Source organism: Arachis ipaensis, chromosome B03 (assembly GCF_000816755.2).
Source record: "Arachis ipaensis cultivar K30076 chromosome B03, Araip1.1, whole genome shotgun sequence".
NCBI lineage: Eukaryota > Viridiplantae > Streptophyta > Magnoliopsida > Fabales > Fabaceae > Arachis > Arachis ipaensis.
The window spans coordinates 123,083,675-123,104,653 of record NC_029787.2 but is presented as its reverse complement, the minus strand read 5'-3'; the positions used below and the strand labels follow the sequence as shown (position 1 = coordinate 123,104,653).

General features: G+C 37.8%; 3 protein-coding genes across 3 annotated transcripts; 1 reads left to right on the top strand and 2 right to left on the bottom strand.

The window, feature by feature from the left end:
- On the bottom strand, nucleotides 219-2,138 carry LOC107631241 (sugar carrier protein C). The gene is made up of 3 exons (XM_016334611.2): nucleotides 1,680-2,138; nucleotides 966-1,595; nucleotides 219-859 (listed from the first exon to the last, which is right to left on the bottom strand). Exons 1-3 carry the CDS (start codon nucleotides 2,136-2,138, stop codon nucleotides 398-400), a joined length of 1,551 nt encoding a protein of 516 aa, XP_016190097.1. The 3' UTR covers nucleotides 219-397.
- On the bottom strand, nucleotides 2,109-6,498 carry LOC107633738 (NADH dehydrogenase [ubiquinone] iron-sulfur protein 1, mitochondrial-like; the record flags this gene model as incomplete). Its single annotated transcript, XM_021119572.1, is given in 7 exon segments — nucleotides 2,109-2,131; nucleotides 2,520-2,696; nucleotides 2,699-3,296; nucleotides 3,639-4,013; nucleotides 4,526-4,820; nucleotides 5,345-5,591; nucleotides 6,228-6,498. Coding segments are annotated over 6 exon segments (1,959 nt in total), but the record flags the coding sequence as incomplete, so codon positions are not given.
- Nucleotides 11,751-13,341, top strand: LOC107633739 (sugar carrier protein C-like). Its single transcript, XM_021117436.1, has 4 exons — nucleotides 11,751-11,928; nucleotides 12,037-12,062; nucleotides 12,144-12,773; nucleotides 12,880-13,341. The coding sequence occupies exons 1-4, from the start codon at nucleotides 11,751-11,753 to the stop codon at nucleotides 13,339-13,341; spliced, it is 1,296 nt and encodes a 431-aa protein (XP_020973095.1).

Below are 20,979 nucleotides of genomic sequence, written 5' to 3'. Positions count from 1 at the left end.
GAAACCGCCCTACCCGGACAATAAACCGGATCTCACTCAAGCTTCTCTCCAGGCACTAGGAGGAGGTCTTCACTCTTCATCAATGCGAATTCAATTGATCATTGATTTTTTTATATAATTTTAAATGAGTAATAAATAAATAGTGAATATATACTAATTGCAATAATTAATTGAAAATGATAGATGATAATTATACTATTTAATTGATTAATTAAAAATAATAGATAATAGACATACTATTTAGCCAATTAATTATAGTTCGAATGGCATAATCTCCACATACTCAATTAACAGGTTCGAGTCTCCTATCTTTAATAAAAAAAAAAAAAGACATACTATTTAATTAATCATTATTTTCATTTTTTTGTATAAGATCTTAAAGAATATTTATGCAATCCTAAACTTGAGAATCTGGAGCAGCAATTTTGTTCTTTTGAGCAGAGGACTTGACGAATTTGTTCCAATATGGATGATTCTCCCACACAAGAGAAATTTCTTCAATGGGAACACCCTTTGTCTCTGGCAAGAGCTTGTAGATAAAGATACTCATAACAATCACAAAGAATGCAAAGAAGATGAAGAGCCCGAACTTCATATGGCACAACATCGCAGTGAAAACTTGGGCAATGGCAAAGGTGAAGATCATATTAACTGAAACGTTGACGCTCTGAGCCGCCGATCGAACTTCAAGCGGGAATATTTCACTGGGTACCAACCATCCTAGTGGACCCCACGACCATGCAAATCCCGCCACGTAGATACATATGAATACCACAACAGTTAAGGCAAACCACTTGGGAAGAACTCCAGGGTTTCCATCTGTTCCAAATTTGCTACCTATTGCAGCTGCGATCACAAGCTATACATACACACATACACAACAAATTAAACTTATATATATACCAACAATAATATTAATAATGAAATTTTTATTTTAGTTGATGAATCACATGTAACTAATATACCTGACAGATAAACATTTGAGCACCACCTTCGAGAAAAAGCTTTCGTCTGCCAACCTTGTCAACGGTAAAGATGGAAACAAGGGTGGCAAGGGCGTTACAACCTCCGGTAATCATGGCAGACATAAGGGAAGCAGTTCCACCAAAGCCAATAGTTTTGAACAAAACAGGAGCATAGAATGTGATGACATTCATGCCAGTGAGTTGTTGGAAGAAGGGAATGGCTATGGCCATGGTGAGGTGAGGCCTGTACTCACTTTTGAGCAAAGAAGACCAAGGATGCTTGACCTGTTTGGAGGCTTCACTGGCAGCAACAAGATCCTTAAACTCCTCGTCAACATCATTGGTTCCACGAATCTTGATTAGTTCCTCCTTGGCCTTCTCAGCTTGTCCACGCTCGATCAACGAGTTTGGTGAGTCAGGAAGAAACATTGCACCGATGATGATCATTATTGCAGGGACTCCTGCCAAACCTAAGCTATAGCGCCACCCTTCGCCGTTCTCCATCTTGGCAAAAAGGTAGTTCAGAATATTGGCAACAAAAATGCCAATGGTGATTGCCAATTGAAACAACATGTTAAGTGCTCCTCTGTATTTGTATGGAGCAACCTCGGATACGTAGATCGGCACAGACTATCAACGAATAAAAACATGTAATGATTATTATGAATTAGCAAGAAACATCATACAGATAATTATTATTATTATTAGTAGTACCTGATTGGCGCATCCGATTCCAAAACCTAGCAACATGCGGCCAACAATAAGCATCCAAACTTGCTGGGCGAAGCCGTTCAAAGCTGCACCGGCGAGAAAGAGAACACCGCCAGAGATCATGGTGAGGCGCCTACCGAAGGCTCGAGTGACCTTGGATGCAAAGATTGAGGCCACAAGAGCAGCCAAATAGAGAGAGGAAGTGAAGAGTGTGAGCACTTGGCTATCAAATTTACAATATTGGTTATCAGTGGGCTTAATGTTGTGCTCCTTTGCGTACACATCAGGGAAGAATTTCTTCAAAAAAGGATCCATGGAGGTGACTCCACCTGAAATGCCTAAGTCATATCCAAAGATAAGACCTCCAAATGCAGCGGTGACACATGTTATGAAGACTCTGAAAGTGAGTTTTCCGGGATAGTTCTTTTCGGAAGACCCCTTCTCTATGAAACCACCTGCCATTATCGTATTAGCCAACACAAGCAATCAGTTAAAACAGATGAACACTAAACAAGAATAGCTCTTATTTATAGTTGAATTACTTAGCGGATGAAGTTTATCTAACCGATTAATTATCTTTGTAGCTGAATTACTTTGCGGATGAAGCTTATCCAAGTGTTTAAAAATTTAAATTTAAATATCTATCTTCGGTTATTCAGTTAGCATCAAATCTTTTTCAAAATCATATATTTTGATTTTTGAATTTTAAATAATCTATTTTCATCTCTTATTTATCTTTTTATATATAAGGTGAAAACTCAGGTACAGTGGATCTGAGTTTTCATCTATATATAATTATAATTATAATTCTTTTGTTGTTTGAGGAAGTGTGATTGTGCGCACCTGTTTAAAAAAAATTTGTAATATATGTAGCTGGTTCTCTCTCATCTTGGCGCAGTAGGTTTGGGGCTACAATCTTGATTCGAGCACGAACAGCACCAACTGAATCATAGGGCAAATCGATTCCAGACACCTCAGACAGAGCCCGAATTATCTTCCAATCATCCCTGGAGTCACCACTGTTGGAACTGCAGGCAGAGTTTGTTGAGTGCATCCTTCAGTATTTTCATAGGTTCCTTCCTTCTCACTGAATGCTGCAGCTGGCAAAATGATGTTGGCACGATAAACACTCTTGTCACCATGGTGACCTTGATAAACAACAAAAGAATCAGCTGGGATCTTGTCCAAGTTTATATCATCGGCACCCATCAAATATACAAATTTTGCAGACTCGAGACTTTTTTCAGATTGAGGCACAAGTCCAAGGTCAAGTGCAGCAGCCTGGGCAGCATGAAGAAGTAATACATTAAGGCCGTTCCAATCAGGTCTGACAACCTTCCTTTGTTTTGCAATGGTTTCAATAGCTGCAAAAATTGCATCCTGGTCCTTTCTCTCGAAGATTCCAGCACCAACAATGATAACAGGGTTTTTGGCATTTGATATAGTCTTGGAGAATGGGTGGTGGCCCTCAGCAATTTCAAGTAGTGTTTGGGGGCCAGTACCAAGATGTTGGTGGTCATAGTTGAAATCAGTAGCAGGACCGATGTACCCAACCTTGGCTTGAGTTGCTCTGACAGTCGTGCGTATTCTGGCATTAACCATAGCAGCTTCCACCCTTGGCTGCAAATTTGATATTAAACACACAAGATAGTATTAGATAACCAAATACAAAAAAATAATGCACCCAAGAAAGCACAATGTGTAAATAGTAGATGAACTCAGCAAAAATATAGAATACTTCACAAAAATTCTTTGTTGTTGATAGTCTTGTATTCTCTAAACCTACCCATGCCTATAAACCCCAAAATAACAGTTATAGAATCAAGTGCATGGACACGGTAACTACTAAAAAGAAATGGAATTTGAATAAAACAAGAACCATTTGATCATCAGCATAGTTAGAAAGACGTACATAAGGAATATTTAGAAATGACTCACTAAAATCAGAGACTAGTGATATACCTGGGTACCAACCAACAGAAAGACATCTGCATTCTCAAGACCAGCAATGCTAGTATTCATAATATATCCCGATCTCAAATCTGCACTAGTATTTTCACCAATGCCTTCACACCACACATTATTTGATCCCATCTTATTTACAAAATCTTTTAGTGCAATCATGGACTCAGCATCGGAAAGTTTGCCAGCTATTCCAACAATTTCTTCTGGTTCAACTTTGTGGGCAACCTCAGCTACCACAGCAAGGGCATCGGCCCAGCTGACAGACTTAAAACGTCCATCAGGACCACGAATCATAGGGTCATTTAACCTCTGCCTCTTCAAACCATCATAACAAAAGCGGGTCTTGTCTGAAATCCATTCTTCATTTATGTCCTGCAAAGGGAATGCAGAATAAACTATATCGGCAAACTATAAATATAAAAAAGAACCTTCTAGACAGAAGAAAAAAGGTGCAACAAGTAACAATGACAAAGAAGCATGTAACTATGAAAAAATATGTTGAACAACAAAACTTTTGCAGGCCAAAGTTTGTGGGGTCCAATATAAGGCATGCAGGGAGTCTAGGTAAAGCACCTTAATCTCCCATCCCCTCCCCTTCCTCCCCCCCACAGGATCCTGTTGAGTGAAAAACTAATGAGGGAATGCAACCCCACCAAAAATACATTAACATGTTAAAACCTTACTGTCCCTCCAATATCTCACCCACAAGAGGATCAAGTGCTCCTTAAACATCTGCAGACTAACAACAGCTTAGTGTATCAACAGAGTGATGATTTTTGTTTACAGAAACAAATAAATTTAAGTGCCACAAAAATAATTGGAGCCTTAGCAACCACAAGAAAGAACCACAAACAGTTAAGTAAAATATTTTCATCAGATCAAACCTCATTTAGACGAGGGAGAATACGCATGACTTCAGGTCCTCTGCTGTCAATTCGAATATTGGATCCAACGGCATCAGTAACATCAATGCTTTCTGTTCCCTTCAATTCCTAATTTCGGGCTTTAAAAGCAAAAGGTTTCGACGTGAGTGCTCCAACAGGACAGATATCTATCACGTTTCCAGAAAGTTCACTTGTCATAAGTTTCTCAACATATGTCCCAATCTCCTCTCCACTGCCACGACCTAACATGCCAAGATCCTGAACCCCAGCAACCTCTGTTGCAAACCTAACACACCTGTTTGGGGGGAAAAAAAGGAATTTCACAAGAGCCTTTTAGCAAACCACATAACATTGCTTTACACAACATTTAGCATTCAAGTGAGTAAGTGAAAACATAAAATGGAAGGTAATTTTTACTTCATGTAAATTAGTTTAAGACAACTTAAAAGAAGCCAAAGCCAGCCCAAACAGGAACAAAATGAAAATCAGATTAACATATCTCCAAGGAAGGCAATTTTCACTCCATGTAAATTAGTTTAATACATAATCTTTTTCAAAATCTTCCATAATGTGGTATCGACCACTGACTCATTTTAGAATAAGGGGATGCTTAATTCTTTTAAAGATTATTCAACAAATAAACATGATATAAACCATTAAAGTGGAAGTTACTTATCTAGAACAATATAATCATAGCTTGTATAACATAATGCATTCCTGACTTCCACTACACAGAACCTTTATTTATTTATTTTGATACAAAAAGAAATAGCACCTTTATATCCAAAATTCACACAATTAGATTTGCAAAATATTTACCTTGTACATTGAATGCAATGAGTCATCACGGTCTTCACCAAAGGTCCAAGGTTCTTATCTACCACAGATCTCTTCATTTCAGTGAACCGACCACGATCAGAACCAAAAGCCATTGACTGATCCTGAAGATCACATTCCCCACCTTGATCACAAATTGGGCAATCTAGTGGATGGTTCATCAATAAAAACTCCATCACTCCTTCTCTAGCTTTCTTTGCAACAGGTGTGTCGGTCTTAATTTTCATTCCTACAGATCAATAAAAGGTTAAAACCCCATCCAAACAAAATCCAAGCATTGTATTCATTTAGTGTGTTCGGCTTAATGCGAATGATAACTTATAATTTCTCTATTATAGAAACACAATACAGGGAAATCAGTGTGCAAAGAGAGAAAGGGAGAACTAGTGAGAAATCTGCAAAATTAACAATTGACACGGATAATTACTAAACACAGAAACAACGGTTTGAAAGTTTGTTCTTTTTAAAAAAAATATAAAATAAAAAAAAGCACCAAAGATAACTGGATTAAAGCTAAATGATATTTCATTACCATCCTCTACAAATTACATCATGTCAACAAGGCAACAACGTAACCCGATCAAACTTCATAATATGTTCAAGGAAGCACAAATTTGGACATAAACTGTTAATAACAAAGTTTTGTACATGCCAGTGGAAATCAATTAAAGAGAAAAGAAATCATCATAATGTGCCGAATCCCTCTAATCATGAACATGATCAAATTCCAACATGTCATAACCGTATCCGGCAATCACAATACAAGAGGGACACCAAAATGAAATCCTATGCATATAATCAACAAAAGGACGAACTACAACAGCTAATCGTTCAAAAAGAAAAAGAAGAAGAATAAGAAGCCGACCAGGAAGAGCAGGCATGGCGCAAGAAGCAACAGGCTTGGGAGACTTCCCGACCTCGACAAGACACATGCGGCAGTTACCGACAATGGAGAGGCGGCTGTGGTAACAGAAGCGGGGAATGTCGACGCCGGCAACCTCACAGGCCTGAAGGACAGTCATGCCCTTGGGGATTTTCACCGGGTACCCATCCACGAACACCTCGATGGCGTCCTCCGGGTTAGGGAAGTGTACCCTAGCGCCGGCAACGGGGGTCCTTGAAATTTGATAAAATTTTTAAAAATATTCCTAAGTTTTATTTTGTTTCAATTTTATCCCAAAATTTTTCGATTTGCATCAAATATATCCCTAACGGCTAATTTTTCAAAAAAAATTAAGACAAATTCAACAACAATTTCATAAGAACAACCCTCAACACAAATAAATCAAGCATAATTTTCATACATTATTATTAGATTGGTCTTAAATTTTTTGAAAATTTAGCCGTCGAGAATATATTTGATGCAAATCGAAAACTTTTGGGACAAAATTGAAATAAAATAAAACTTAGAAGTATTTTTGAAACTTTTGCCAAACTTCAAGAACAAAAAATATACTTTACCCAATTTATAATTTTTAATATAAAAGGTAAAACATATAAAATAAGTATACAAAGATCGCGTATATAATATATCGTTCCATGTTATATTATGAATCTCAAATATTTATAGTAATTATTGTTCCAAGGGTTACCTGAAACTGTGGGTTGATCTCGGATGAGATCTTCTGTACTGGTCGGAGATGACGTGTCCGGCTGGCGTTATTAGCAGTTGCCCACTTGCCCTAATACAAAACGTCTCAAATTCAAACTCGTCCACAAACTCTACTATTTCTTTGGCCTTGCAGGCTTCACTATTTACTTAAGCCAAAATTTTGAATTCAGCTACATGCTTTTTTTCAGTCTACATCTACGTGGTTATAAACCGAGCCTTTTTTTTATATATACATGAACCGAGTTAAAGGCCCACGAAGAAGAAATAATAAATTTCAAACTAAACAGGATAACAAGTCCAAAAAAAAAAAAGAGTAACTAAACGGGATAAAATATTTGTTTAACTCGTTCATATCTATTAAGAAGGAAACTATTTCTTTAGGAGGAATATGTTTGTTTATTGATTTTTTAGGCTTTTAAGTAGTTCTTGATGATCTCTGTAAAAAACAATAGAATAGTTCTTAACAAATACTCAAGCCCATCGTGGGTTGTTGAGTTGGGTCCCGCCCAGTGATTGCTTCCACCGTTTTTTTTAGTGCAATCCAAATTTCAAAGGAAAAAAAATCTATATATGTACAAAACAAAAATCATTATATATGGAAAAAAATTGAACTAAAAATAATTTTATAAAATCTGAATATTTAACCTTTATTCATTTATTAAAAAAAAAATTATTTTCTCCTCTAGGGAGCTCTTTTTCTCTCAATGGGAGAGTCTTCTAAGAACTTCGGATTTTTCTCCAAAAAGGGAGTTATTTTCAACCTTGTTTCAATTGCCAAATCTATATTCTCACATAATCCTCGCTCAACTTGAACCTTCAAAACCACTGGGAAACCTGAAATACACAACTCTTCTTTAGCAACTTACAACATGAACAATATCGAAGAAAAAGTCATCAAACTCAACAAGCCTGGAGAACTGGGATATAAGAAAGAATGCTTAAATGTGGTAGGTAAGTTAATAAGTGACAAGGAGATAAATTTCAAAACATGTAAGAATGCTTTGCTGGGAATGTGGAAAAACCCTCAAGGTGTTGCAATTACAGACATTGGATGGAAGAAGATGTTATTCAGCTTCAAAGACAGGAAAAAAGGGCTGCAGATTATTCGGAATGGACCATGGAATGTCAAAAGAAACATGGTCAATCTCATATTATGGAGGGGGGCGAATCAGTTTTTGAAGTTGACCATGACTTCATGAAATTTTGGATTCAAGTGCGTGGCATTCCACATGACTTCATGGATAAAGAGACAGATATTCTTATCGGCGAAATGTTAGGAGTCTTGTCCAAGCTGAAGATCCAAAAGTAGATGGAGTCCTTAGGAGACCATATCTAAGAATCAGGGTTAGCATCAATATCACCAAGGCTCTACCTACAAGATTCTGGTTAGATAGAGAGAAGTTGCCACAATTGTGGGTCTTTTTCAAGTATGAGAGGCTGCTGGACAGCTATTGTTTCAATTGTGGTATATTAGGGCATGAGAAGAAAACATGCAAAAATTCAACAGTCATGGCATGCTAGGATCAAACAAAGAAGAAATACTCACCGGGACTGGGAGTAAGCCAGTGACGACCAGGTCCAACCATGGGAGGAGGCATCTCAAAACAACAAGGATGGAGAGAGGAATGGGAGGAGCAGGCACGTGAGCAACTAAACCCTGATAGAGAGAGTGGTGAAGAACAAAGCTCTAAGGAGAGTAGGATTAGGGATGAGCGAGTACTGTAGCAGAAAATCTGGGAGAAAAGTGTCTGGGAAAACCAAATGAGGAGAGAAGAAGAGATGGCAGATGCAGAAGAGCAGGTAGAAGAAGTACTGAAAATCCCTGATTTTTAGGAAGAGAGGGATACGCAGCGTAACCTAGGAGCAGCCTATAAACTCAGCAATCTCATTAAGGAGATAAGAGAGAGGAACAACGAGTGGGCCAATAACAAAAAGGCCCAGAAGGGAGAAAGGAGGTATGAGGTGCAGAAATCAGGTGAAAACGGACAAATAAGGGATATTGGGCCCAACATAAAGGCTTTACATCAGCAAGCATGGAATGTTGAAGGAAATGGGCTGAATAATTATATAACTGAAGAAGAAGAAGTGAACAGCTATAAAATGGAAGATTGGAAGTTGGGCCCGGAAAAAAAAAGAAAAAGAAACCATAGGCTAGGAATTAAAAAGACTTATGTTGGCAAGAACGAGGGACAAACAAGCGTGTGAAGCCAGAACAGAGGGAAAGGAAAATCAAGAACTGCTGAAGGGTGGAACGGAGGAGAATGCTTTAAGAAAGCTATCCAAGGAAGCTCAGAATGGAGAACATGAATTTGTGGGTCAGCATGTCAAGCCAGGTGAGAAAGTCTACTATGTAGAGTTAGCAAGCGATGAAGATGAAGATAAAGGAACGGAAGTACAGACAGATTGGGAAACGCGACTAGCTAAGAAGTTGGAATTGAAGCTAAACTTGAAAAGAAAACGAGAAAACAAACAGGTTCCACTGCTAATATACAGGGAATGGAAGGAGGAGCAAGAGGACAGGGAACCCAAGAAGTTAGAACTCCGGGGCTTGTCCGGTGGACTATGTTTGTTATGAACATCTAATACTAATATCGATGTTTACGAGTGGTGTGATAACTATATTAAAGCTAGTATTAACATTAATAATGTTCTGAAATGGCAGGGCGTTTTTGTGTATGGTAACCCAGTTTTCCAAAAGCGAAGGAAACTATGGCAGGAGCTTACGGTAAGTAATAGGAGCAGGGAAGAACCTCAAGCTTATTTGGGGGACTTTAACAATATTCTAAGTCAAGACAAAAAGGTAGGCATTCATCCACAACTAATAATTTATTTAGATACATTTAGAAGGTTTGTAGATGATAATGGTTTAATGGATATTGACCTTAAAAGAAGTAGGTACACATGGTACAACAATCCAAGAAACAACTTTATCACTAGGGAAATACTAGGTGTTAGTAAATTGGAAATGGCTGCATATATACCAGAATGTTATCCTAAAAGCTGCTCCGACAATAAGTTTGGACCATTGTGCCTTAATTTTGGAAACACAACCACGAGATCGGATAAAAAAAGAATTCAGGTTTGAGGCCTTTTGGACAGAGCATGAGGAGTGCAAAGAGGTAATTAGGAGGAGTTGACAGCAGGATGATGGAAAAGAAACTGTTGCAATCAATTTACTAAAAAGAGAAGCAGATGCAAAAGGGAGTTAACGGAGTGGAGCAGAAGAAAGTTTAAAAGAGTAAATAAAGAAATAGAAAAAAAGGAAAGTGGGTTACATCAAATACAAGAGGGCGATATGACGGATAGAGATCAAAGAAGAGAGAGAACTGAAGAACCATATATCAAATCTTTGGAAACAAGAAGAAAAATATTGAGGGCAAAGATCAAGGTTGAAATGGTTAAAATGGGGCGACAAAAACACAGCCTTCTTTCATGCAACAACCATACAGAGAATAACAAGGAATAGAATTGACAAATTGAAAGATGAGGCAGGACATTGGATACAAGGAGAAGTAGACATAATGAGGTTAGTAGAAACACATTTTACTAAGCTGTTTACTTCTGAAGGGGATAGGAACCTGGAATAGTGCATAAGAGATATACCAACGAGGGTCACTAGAGAGATGAATGATGAGCTAATGGCAAAGATCAAAGACGAGGAAATTAAGGACGCAGTCTTTAGTATGGGAAGCTTAAAAGCTTCGAGGCCAGATGGTTTAAACAGACTATTCTTCTAACAGCATTGGGATATTCTGATTAAAGAAGTGTGTGGTGTGGTGAGACAGATTTTTGAAGACGGTAGCTTACTAGAGGACTTAGGAGAAACAATTGTTGTTTTGATTCCCAAAGTGAGTCAACCGGAAAGCCTGAATCACCTCAGACCCATCAACTGTTGTAATTTCATATATAAGATTGTAACAAGGGTCTTGGTTGGAAGGTTAAGGAAAGTGCTAGATGTCATCATATCTCCAGTTCAGAGCGCTTTTATAAAAGGAAGACTCATACAGGATAATATAGTAGTAGTACAGGAAGTGTTTCACAAATTAAATAGAAAAGGAAATCATGGAAGTAATGACATAGCCATCAAATTGGATATGAATAGGGCATACGATAAATTGGAACGGAATTTTCTGCAAAGGATCATGGAAAAGTTCGATTTTAGTAAAGAATGGGTGAAGTTGATGATAAGCTGCGTGAAAAATTCTACTTATAGATTTATAATTAATGGAAAATTGTCAACCAAGATCTACCCTCAAAGAGGTCTCAGACAAGGAGATCCTCTATCGCCCTATCTCTTTATCTTGGCAGCAGAAAGTTTTACTGTTCTCATGGAAAAGGCGTTGAGGGATAATCTTATTTCAGGAATAAGGTTAGCTCCAACTGCACCGGTCATAACTCATCTATTATTCGCTGATGATTGTATTATTTTTGCAGGTACGCAAAAAGACGAGATTTATCAACTAATTCAGATCATAAAAAAATATACGGAGGCATCAGGACAAATAATTAATACTGAGAAATTCGGACTGATTTTTGGAACTCAGGTATCTATCCAGAGGAGGGTAAACATTGAAGAGATCACCGGAATGGCGTCGTGGGAAGATTCTGGAAGATACCTAGGGTTACCAGCGAGATGAGGAAGATCCAAGAACAAGGCGCTAGAGTGGATACAAGAGAAGATTCTAGACAAAATGCAAGGATGGAAAGAGAAACTATTAAATCAAGCTGGAAAGGAGGTTTTGATATGACTTAGGCATTTCAGGTGGAGTCACCTCCATGGATCCTTTTCTGAAGAAATTCTTCCCTGATGTGTACGCAAAGGAGCATAACATTAAGCCCACTGATAACCAATATTGTAAATTTGATAGCCAAGTGCTCACACTCTTCACTTCCTCTCTCTATTTGGCTGCTCTTGTGGACTCAATCTTTGCATCCAAGGTAACTCGAGCCTTCGGTAGGCACCTCACCATGATCCCGCCAGTGTTCTCTTTCTCGCCGGTGCAGCTTTGAACGGCTTCGCCCAGCAAGTTTTGATGCTTATTGTTTGGCTGCATGTTGCTAGGTTTTGGAATCGGAAGTGCCAATCAGGTACTACTACTAATAATAATTATCTGTGTGATGTTTCTTCCTAATTCATAATAATCATTACATGTTTTTATTCGTTGATAGTCTGTGCCGATCTACGTGTCCGAGGTTGCTCCATACAAATACAGAGGAGCACTTAACATGTTGTTTCAATTGGCAATCACCATTGGCATTTTTGTTGCCAATATTCTGAACTACCTTTTTGCCAAGATGGAGAACGGCGAAGGGTGGCACTATAGCTTAGGTTTGGCAAGGGTCCCTGCAATAATGATCATCATCGGTGCAATGTTTCTTCCTGACTCACCAAACTCGTTGATCGAGCGTGGACAAGCTGAGAAGGCCAAGGAGGAACTAATCAAGATTCGTGGAACCAATGATGTTGACGAGGAGTTTAAGGATCTTGTTGCTGCCAGTGAAGCCTCCAAACAGGTCAAGCATCCTTGGTCTTCTTTGCTCAAAAGTGAGTACAGGCCTCACCTCACCATGGCCATAGCCATTCCCTTCTTCCAACAACTCACTGGCATGAATGTCATCACATTCTATGCTCCTGTTTTGTTCAAAACTATTGGCTTTGGTGGAACTGCTTCCCTTATGTCTGCCATGATTACCGGAGATTGTAACGCCCTTGCCACCCTTGTTTCCATCTTTACCGTTGACAAGGTTGGCAGACGAAAGCTTTTTCTCGAAGGTGGTGCTCAAATGTTTATCTGTCAGGTATATTAGTTACATGTGATTCATCAACTAAAATAAAATTTTCATTATTAATATTATTGTTGGTATATATATAAGTTTAATTTGTTGTGTATGTGTGTATGTATAGCTTGTGATCGCAGCTGCAATAGGTAGCAAATTTGGAACAGATGGAAACCCTGGAGTTCTTCCCAAGTGGTTTGCCTTAACTGTTGTGGTATTCATATGTATTTACATGGCGGGATTTGCATGGTCGTGGGGTCCACTAGGATGGTTGGTACCCAGTGAAATATTCCCGCTTGAAGTTCGATCGGCGGCTCAGAGCGTCAACGTTTCAGTTAATATGATCTTCACCTTTGCCATTGCCCAAGTTTTCACTGCGATGTTGTGCCATATGAAGTTCGGGCTCTTCATCTTCTTTGCATTCTTTGTGATTGTTATGAGTATCTTTATCTACAAGTTCTTGCCAGAAACAAAGAGTGTTCCCATTGAAGAAATTTCTCTTGTGTGGGAGAATCATCCATATTATAACGAATTCGTCAAGTCCTCTGCTCAAAAGAAAAAAATTGCTGCTCCATATTCTCAAGTTTAGGATTCCATAAATTAGGGGTGCACATGGGCCGGGTGAAGCCGAGTTTGATGTGACCCAGACCCAACCCGAAATATACACCGGGTCTATTTATTAGACCCGAACCCGACCCTAGACTCGATGAAACCAATACACTTTCGGGCCACAATTATACCGGGTGAAAACCGGGTGAAAACCGGGCCGTTAACATTAAATTACGTTGATACCTTCTTGTAAGCTAGCATGTAAAAATATCCAAATTTCTAAGACTCCAACCATTATTTAACATGGTAAAATTCACTTAGAAAAATATAACAAGAACCAACCCTTCTTTAAAATTAAAGCATAACCACAATCAATACTAAAGCAAAACCACAATCAATACTAATATTGTCTAATAATACCAAATTTTTAAATCAATACAAATAACACAATATTATGCATTAGTCTAAAGTCTTATGAATTCTAAACATAAAACATTAACTTTTAGTCTTATAATGACTAATAACAAAAAATATTAAGGTTTACAATACTTAAATTCCACACAAGAATAGTCATGATCCATCACTAATAACACAAAATATTAATTGTGTATGATGACCGGGCCACCGGGCCGACTTCGGGTGACCCGAGCTATGGCCCGGACCCGACCCGAAATAATGACCGGATCTATTTTTGAGACCCTTACCCGGCCCTAAACCCGATGAAATCACACCAAATTAGCCCCTAAAGTGTTCGGGACCGGGCCGGGCCTTCAGGCCGGACCGGGTCTGTGCACCCCTACCATAAATATTCTTTAAGATCTTATACAAAAAAATAAAAATAATAATTAATTAAATAGTATGTCTTTTTTTTTTTACCAAAGATAGGAGACTCGAACCTGTTAATTAAGTATGTGGAGATTATGCCATTCGAACTATAACTCATTGGCTAAATAGTATGTCCATTATCTATTATTTTTAATTAATCAATTAAATAGTATAACTATCATCTACTATTTTCAATTAATTATTACAATTTTGAACTGATAAAGAAATAAAAGATAAACAAAAAGATAAAGATTCAAACGGAATAAAAAAAGATAAATTGAAATTAAAATAGAAACAAAAAGGATATGTTGAAATTGAATACAAAGAAAATTATTCTACTCTCTACCCAATTTCTTGACGCAACAAGAAAGGGACTCTTGAGCCTAACTTGTCAACGCCTTAGTTTGGAAATTGAATCGAATGACTTCTCAATCTTCTATGCAACAATAAAGACTTCTCAACTTCAATTGTCCACACCATGGTTTTATTACGAAACCAAAAGAAAATTTTAAACCTCTAAATCATTCTATACTACGACTACCCTCGTTTATGAGATATTTATAACCTCTTATTAGGTTAAAATATAGAAAAGCTCTAAACTCACAAACATAAACCCCAATCTAATAATTAAATATACAAAATCAAAATACATCAAATTAAATTAAAACATTCTAAAAATATAAACTAATATCTTTTAAATAACACTTGAACTCTTCATATTACGAACATTTAAAACATGTATCAAAACTTGTTTTAATTATATAAATTATTATAGAGTATAGAAATTTTAAAATTTATACATAAACTATTACAAATTATCGCAATTTATACTTATATTAAATTGTAAATAGACCGCTAGAGACTAAAAGAGTTTTTACATAAAATAAATAGCAAAATAAAAAACTACATGGAAGGGAATCGCAGATTCACATCCATTAAGTTAAATCATATCCTGACCCAAATCATAAACCAGGCCCAAATTAAGTTAAAAGGCTCAATCCATCAAATTGGCCTTCACCACTTATCCGACCTTCTTCAAGAGGTCGGGTTCGACGTAAGCAGGCACTTAACACTTATCTAAGTGAATAACTACCTCCATTAATCTCTCTCCCACTTCCAGAAGGGAGATCCCAGAAACCCTAAGATAAAGAGACGGTTATCCACCATCAGAAGTGGAACTACTTCAGCGTGGTTATTGGCTCGTCTCCTATAAATACCCTGACACACTCTGGTACATCTAGGTTCCAATACACTTACACCTGCTTAACCCTTTGCTGACTTAGGCATTGGAGTGTCTTGCAGGTACCACCTCCCACCTTTCCAAACACACAACTCAGACGGCGGCTCGCTGACGTAGGATAACTCGGAGGCCACCTTCCTTCAACGTTTGGGCCTTCCATTCGAGCCCAATCATTCGGTTTTAGGTAAGCCCCGGAACATTGGCGCCATTACCGGGAACCTGGAGCTCAACCCTTGATAATGGTGGATGATCAACATCTAGAAGGATAAATTGCGTCCAACTTCAGAAAAAAAAAATGGAGGCCTCTTGGAAAACAAGTTACAACGACGAAGCGAATCAGAGAGCCAACTCCAAAAAGAGCTTCTCAATAGAAGAGAGATTGAAGATAAACCAAGAAAACTGTAATCCGAGCCAAGGGAAAAAGAAAGTTAGGATGACAAAGACTTAGTCTTCATTGAAGGGGACGATCTTTTCTTTAAAGAGGTCATACGCGCAAAGGTCCCAAGAAATTTCCAACATCCCAACGTAGATTCCTGTGGTAGATCTACTGATCAACATAACCATCTGAGCAATTGCAAAGAAGTCTCCAGATCAAAAAATACTGTACAAAATCCGACATCTTTTCGAGCTCACAGAGAAAAGGTCGACCTCTTTCAAAGGTTAAACTCTACAATGAGGTCAAAAATCTCCAAGCTTACAAAGGAAATTTTGACCTCTTTTAGAGCTCATACAGAAAAGCCCGACCTCTTTTAAAGGTCAAACTCTACACTGAGATCAAAAACCTCCAGGCTGATAAAGAAAAATATGACCTCTTTTTGGCTTTTATGAAAAAAAATCTGACCTCTTTCATGATCAACTCTACAAAGAGGTCGAAAACCTCGAAGCTTACGTGAAAGAAAAATCCGACCTCTTCTAGGAATCCAAGCTTATGAAGAAAATCTGACCTCTTCTGAGGATTCAAGTCTACAAATAAAAATCCAATCTCTTTAAAAGCTCACAATGAAAAATCTAACCTCTTTTAAAGGTCAGACTTTACAACAAGGTCGGATAAGCTTAGAGCTTACAAAGAAATTCTGACCGCTTTCTCGAGGTATGACTTCAAGAGCCAAATCCCAAGCATAAATGGCTATAAGGAGGTCATACGAAGAATTTTTCAACTGGCGACCTTGTCCTGATCCAAAATGACATCGAGCCAAAATCGGACGAAGAAAAGCCAACACCAAAATGAAGAGATCCCAACAAAGTCACTTAAGACTTGGAAAAGAACTACTACAACATATCCGACTTACTCGAAAATGATCTACCTAGATTGTACCATGTCTACAACAAAAGAAATACTACAGCTAGAAAGCGCACCTTACTCCCTAATGCACACTTTTTCTGACTTTAAGTGACGAAATCCAAAGTGGTGTAAGAAGTTATAAATGTAAATCGTGGTCCGACCTCATTAAGCCACTTGTACTAAAACAAGATGGCAAGGGGCAAACCTAAAATGAATCGCAAAAATAACTTGAGGACAGCGTGATCATAATCAAACATCAACACGAAGATAATGTAACCCGACCTCACAATAATTTGTTTAAAACAAATTGAAAAAGGATGGTGGTTTGTAAGAATGCCTCCTCAATCCAAGAGATAAGTATCCGACCTTACTATATCGACACAACAAGTATAAAACAAGTTACCTAACCTCCCAGAAAGAGAGTCCAAAATAACTTGTAAAAATCACATAGCAACAAATAGTAAGATTCAAGAATGACATGACTAATTGCTTGAGCCTGACTTCATAAAGTTCGACCTCGAGCAGGGGCACAATTCATGCACTGGCTTATTATGAGAGCCAAGTCCAAAATTATTAAAAATCCAATCAACAATCTACAAAGATTAAGAGACCAGATCTACTTTGGCAGTTATGCTCGACTTAATATACCCGACTTGTATCCAGAGTTCAAAACTTACTCTCGACCTTATCCGTCTGATTTGGTGTGTAGAATCTTAACTACACCTACAAATATTCCAAACAAAGTGCACCTTCGCCGTAGAAGCAAGGAAATTTTTGGGGTTCATGCTCACCAAAAGGGGGCATTGAAGCTAACTCGACCTGCTTAAAAGGAAGCTCGACTTCACATGGACTGAGGAATTTGAACAAGTCTTTCAAGAATTCATACAATTCTTGTCTCACCCTTCAATTCTTACCCAACCTGAAATGGGAGAATAACTCGTTCTATATTTAGCTATGGCTGACAAAGCAGTAGCCTCTGCCTTATTCAGAGAAGATGATGATGGGGAAAAGCTTGCCTACTTCACCAATAAGGTACTACAAAGAGCTTAGCTCATCTATTAGAAATTGAGAAAGTTGCATATGCTTTGGTCCTGGTATCCTAGAGATTGTGGTCCCACTTTCAAGCTCAAACGATCAAAACCCGAATCAATCAGTCCATGAAGCATATCCTTCAAAAAAATGGATAGTGCAGGGCAGATGCTACAGTGAGATATGGAGCTATTCGAGTTCAATTTGAAGCACGAAGCTCGGGCAGTGATCAAGTCACATTACTTGGCCGACTTCCTTACGGAAAGAACAAAAAGGGAGCTCCATGATGAGCGGATAATTTATACGCTTTTTGACATTGTTTTTAGTATATTTTTAGTAGGATCTAGTTACTTTTAGGGATGTTTTCATTAGTTTTTATGTTAAATTCACATTTCTGGACTTTACTATGAGTCTGTGTATTTTTCTGTGATTTCAGGTATTTTCTGGCTGAAATTGAGGGACTTGAGCAGAAATCAGATTCAGAGGTTGAAGAAGGACTGCTGATGTTGTTGGATTCTGACCTCCCTGCACTCAAAGTGGATTTTCTGGAGCTACAAAACTCGAAATGGCGCGCTCCCAATTGCGTTGGAAAGTAGACATCCAGGGCTTTCCAGAAATGTATAATAGTTCATACTTTGGCCAAGAATAGATGACGTAAACTGGCGTTCAACGCCAGCTTTCTACCCAAATCTGGCGTCCAGCGCCAGAAAAGGAGCCAAAACCAGAGTTGAACGCCCAAACTGGCACAAAAGCTGGCGTTCAACTCTAAGAAGAACCTCTACACGTGCAGCACTCAAGCTCAGCCCAAACACACACCAAGTGGGCCCCAGAAGTGGATTTATGCATCAATTACTTACTCATGTAAACCCTAGTAGCTAGTTTATTATAAATAGGACCTCTTACTATTGTAGTAGACATCTTTGGTCTCAGTTTTAATCCATTGTTCATCTTAGGAGACTATTGATCATGTTTTAAGGGGCTGGCCATCTCGGCCATGCCTAGACCTATCACTTATATATTTTCAACGGTAGAGTTTCTACACTCCATAGATTAAGGTGTGGAGCTCTGCTGTTCCTCAAAGATTAATGCAAAGTACTACTATTTTCTATTCAATTCTTCTTATTTTGCTTCTAAGATATCCATTCACACCCAAGAACGTGATGAAGGTGATGATTATGTGTGACGCTCATCATCCTTCTCCCTTATGAACACGTGCCTGACAAATACTTCCGTTCTACATGAAATAAGCTAGAATGAATATCTCTTAGATCTCCCAACCAGAATCTTCGTGGCGTAAGCTAGAATGATGGCGGCATTCAAGAGAATCCGGAAGGCGGAAGGCTTGTCTGTGGTATTCCGAGTAGGATTCAATGATTGAATGACTGTGACGAGCTCCGAACTCGCGATTGCAGGGCGTTAGTGACAGACGCAAAAGGATAGTAAATCCTATTCCAGCATGATCGAGAATCCCTTTTTCTCTCATCAAATTCGAAAATTTGAATTGACTTTTTCAAAAATTTTTAAAATCAAGTTGTTTCTTATAAGTCAAATCAAATTTTCAATTTGAAAATCTTATCTTTTTCAAAATCTTTTTTAAAAATCAAATCTTTTTCAAAATTTTTGGTTATTTTCGAAAATTCCAAAAATATTTTTCAAAAATCTTTTTCTTATTTTTTATCACAAATTTTCGAAAATAACAATAACAATTAATGTTTTGATTCAAAAATTTGAAGTTTGTTACTTGCTTGTTAAGAAAGATTCAAACTTTAAGTTCTAGAATCATATCTTGTGATTTCTTATGAATCAAGTCATTAATTGAGATTTTAAAAATCAAATCTTTTTCAAAATTAGTTTCTAAAATATCTTCTTATCTTATCTTTTTCAAAAATATCTTTTCAAAATATCTTTTCTAACTTCCTAACTTCTTATCTTTTCAAAATTTGTTTCAACTAACTAACTAACTTTTTGTTTGTTTCTTAACTTTTTCAAAACTACCTAACTAACTCTCTCTCTCTCTCTCTTTCGAAAATATCTTCCCCCTTTTTCAAAATTTCTTTTTAATTTATTAATTATTTTAATTTTTAATTTTTAAATCTTAATTTTCGAAAATAACTAACATTTTTCAAAAACTATTTTCAAAAATCACTAACTCTTTTTCAAAAATATTTTCGAAAATTCTCCCTCTCCCATCTCATTCTATTTATTCATTCATATCCTAACATCTCATCTCACATCTCTGCCATCCTCACAGTTGTGTTTCTTCCATTATATTACATTCTTTATCTCCTCCTCTTCTTCTACTCACACAGGGATCCCTATACTGTGGTATAAAGGATCTCTATTATTATTATTATTATTTTTCTGTGCCTTCTTCTTTGTCATATGAGCAGGAGCAAGGATAAGAACATTCTTGTGGAAGCAGATCCAGAACCTGAAAGGACTCTGAAGAGAAAATTAAGAGAAGCTAAACTACAACAATCCAGAAATAACCTTTCAGAAATTTTTGAACAGGAAGAGGAGATGGCAGCCGAAAATAATAATAATGTAAGGAAGATGCTTGGTGACTTTACTGCACCTAATTCCAATTTACATGGAAGAAGCATCTCCATTCCTGCCATTGGAGAAAACAACTTTGAGCTGAAACCTCAATTAGTTTCTCTGATGCAGCAGAACTGCAAGTTTCATGGACTTCCATAGTAGAAGTGGGCCAGCTGAGTAAAAGGATCATTGAAATCCCTCCTAGTACTCTCCCAAGCAATGCAGAAGAGAATCCAAAAGGAGAGTGCAAGGCCATTGACATAAGCACCATGGCCGAACCTGTAAGGGAAGAAGAGGACGTGAATCCCAAGGAGGAAGACCTCCCGGGACGTCCAGTGATCAATAAGGAGCTTCCCCCTGAGGAACCAAAGGACTCTGAGGCTTATCTAGAGACCATAGAGATTCCATTGAACCTCCTTATGCCCTTCATGAGCTCTGATGAGTATTCCTCTTCTGAAGAGAATGAGGATGTTACTGAAGAGCAAACTGCCAAGTTTCTTGGTGCAATCATGAAGCTGAACGCCAAATTATTTGGCATTGATACTTGGGAAGTTGAACCTCCCTTGTTCATCAATGAACTAAGTGATCTGGATCAACTGACATTGCCTCAGAAGAGACAGGATCCTGGAAAGTTCATAATACCCTGTACCATAGGCACCATGATCTTTAAGGCTCTGTGTGACCTTGGTTCAGGGATAAACCTCATGCCCCTCTCTGTAATAGAGAAACTGGGAATCTATGGGGTGCAAGCTGCTAAAATCTCA

Coding starts and splice junctions, on each gene's coding strand:
- LOC107631241 (XM_016334611.2), bottom strand. CDS start 2,138: ATGGCAGGTGGTTTCATAGAGAAGGGGTCTTCCGAAAAGAACTATCCC. Junction 1,596..1,679: donor GAATCGGATGCGCCAATCAG/GTACTACTAATA, acceptor ATTCGTTGATAG/TCTGTGCCGATCTACGTATC. Junction 860..965: donor CTCAAATGTTTATCTGTCAG/GTATATTAGTTA, acceptor GTGTATGTATAG/CTTGTGATCGCAGCTGCAAT.
- LOC107633739 (XM_021117436.1), top strand. CDS start 11,751: ATGGATCCTTTTCTGAAGAAATTCTTCCCTGATGTGTACGCAAAGGAG. Junction 12,063..12,143: donor GAATCGGAAGTGCCAATCAG/GTACTACTACTA, acceptor ATTCGTTGATAG/TCTGTGCCGATCTACGTGTC. Junction 12,774..12,879: donor CTCAAATGTTTATCTGTCAG/GTATATTAGTTA, acceptor GTGTATGTATAG/CTTGTGATCGCAGCTGCAAT.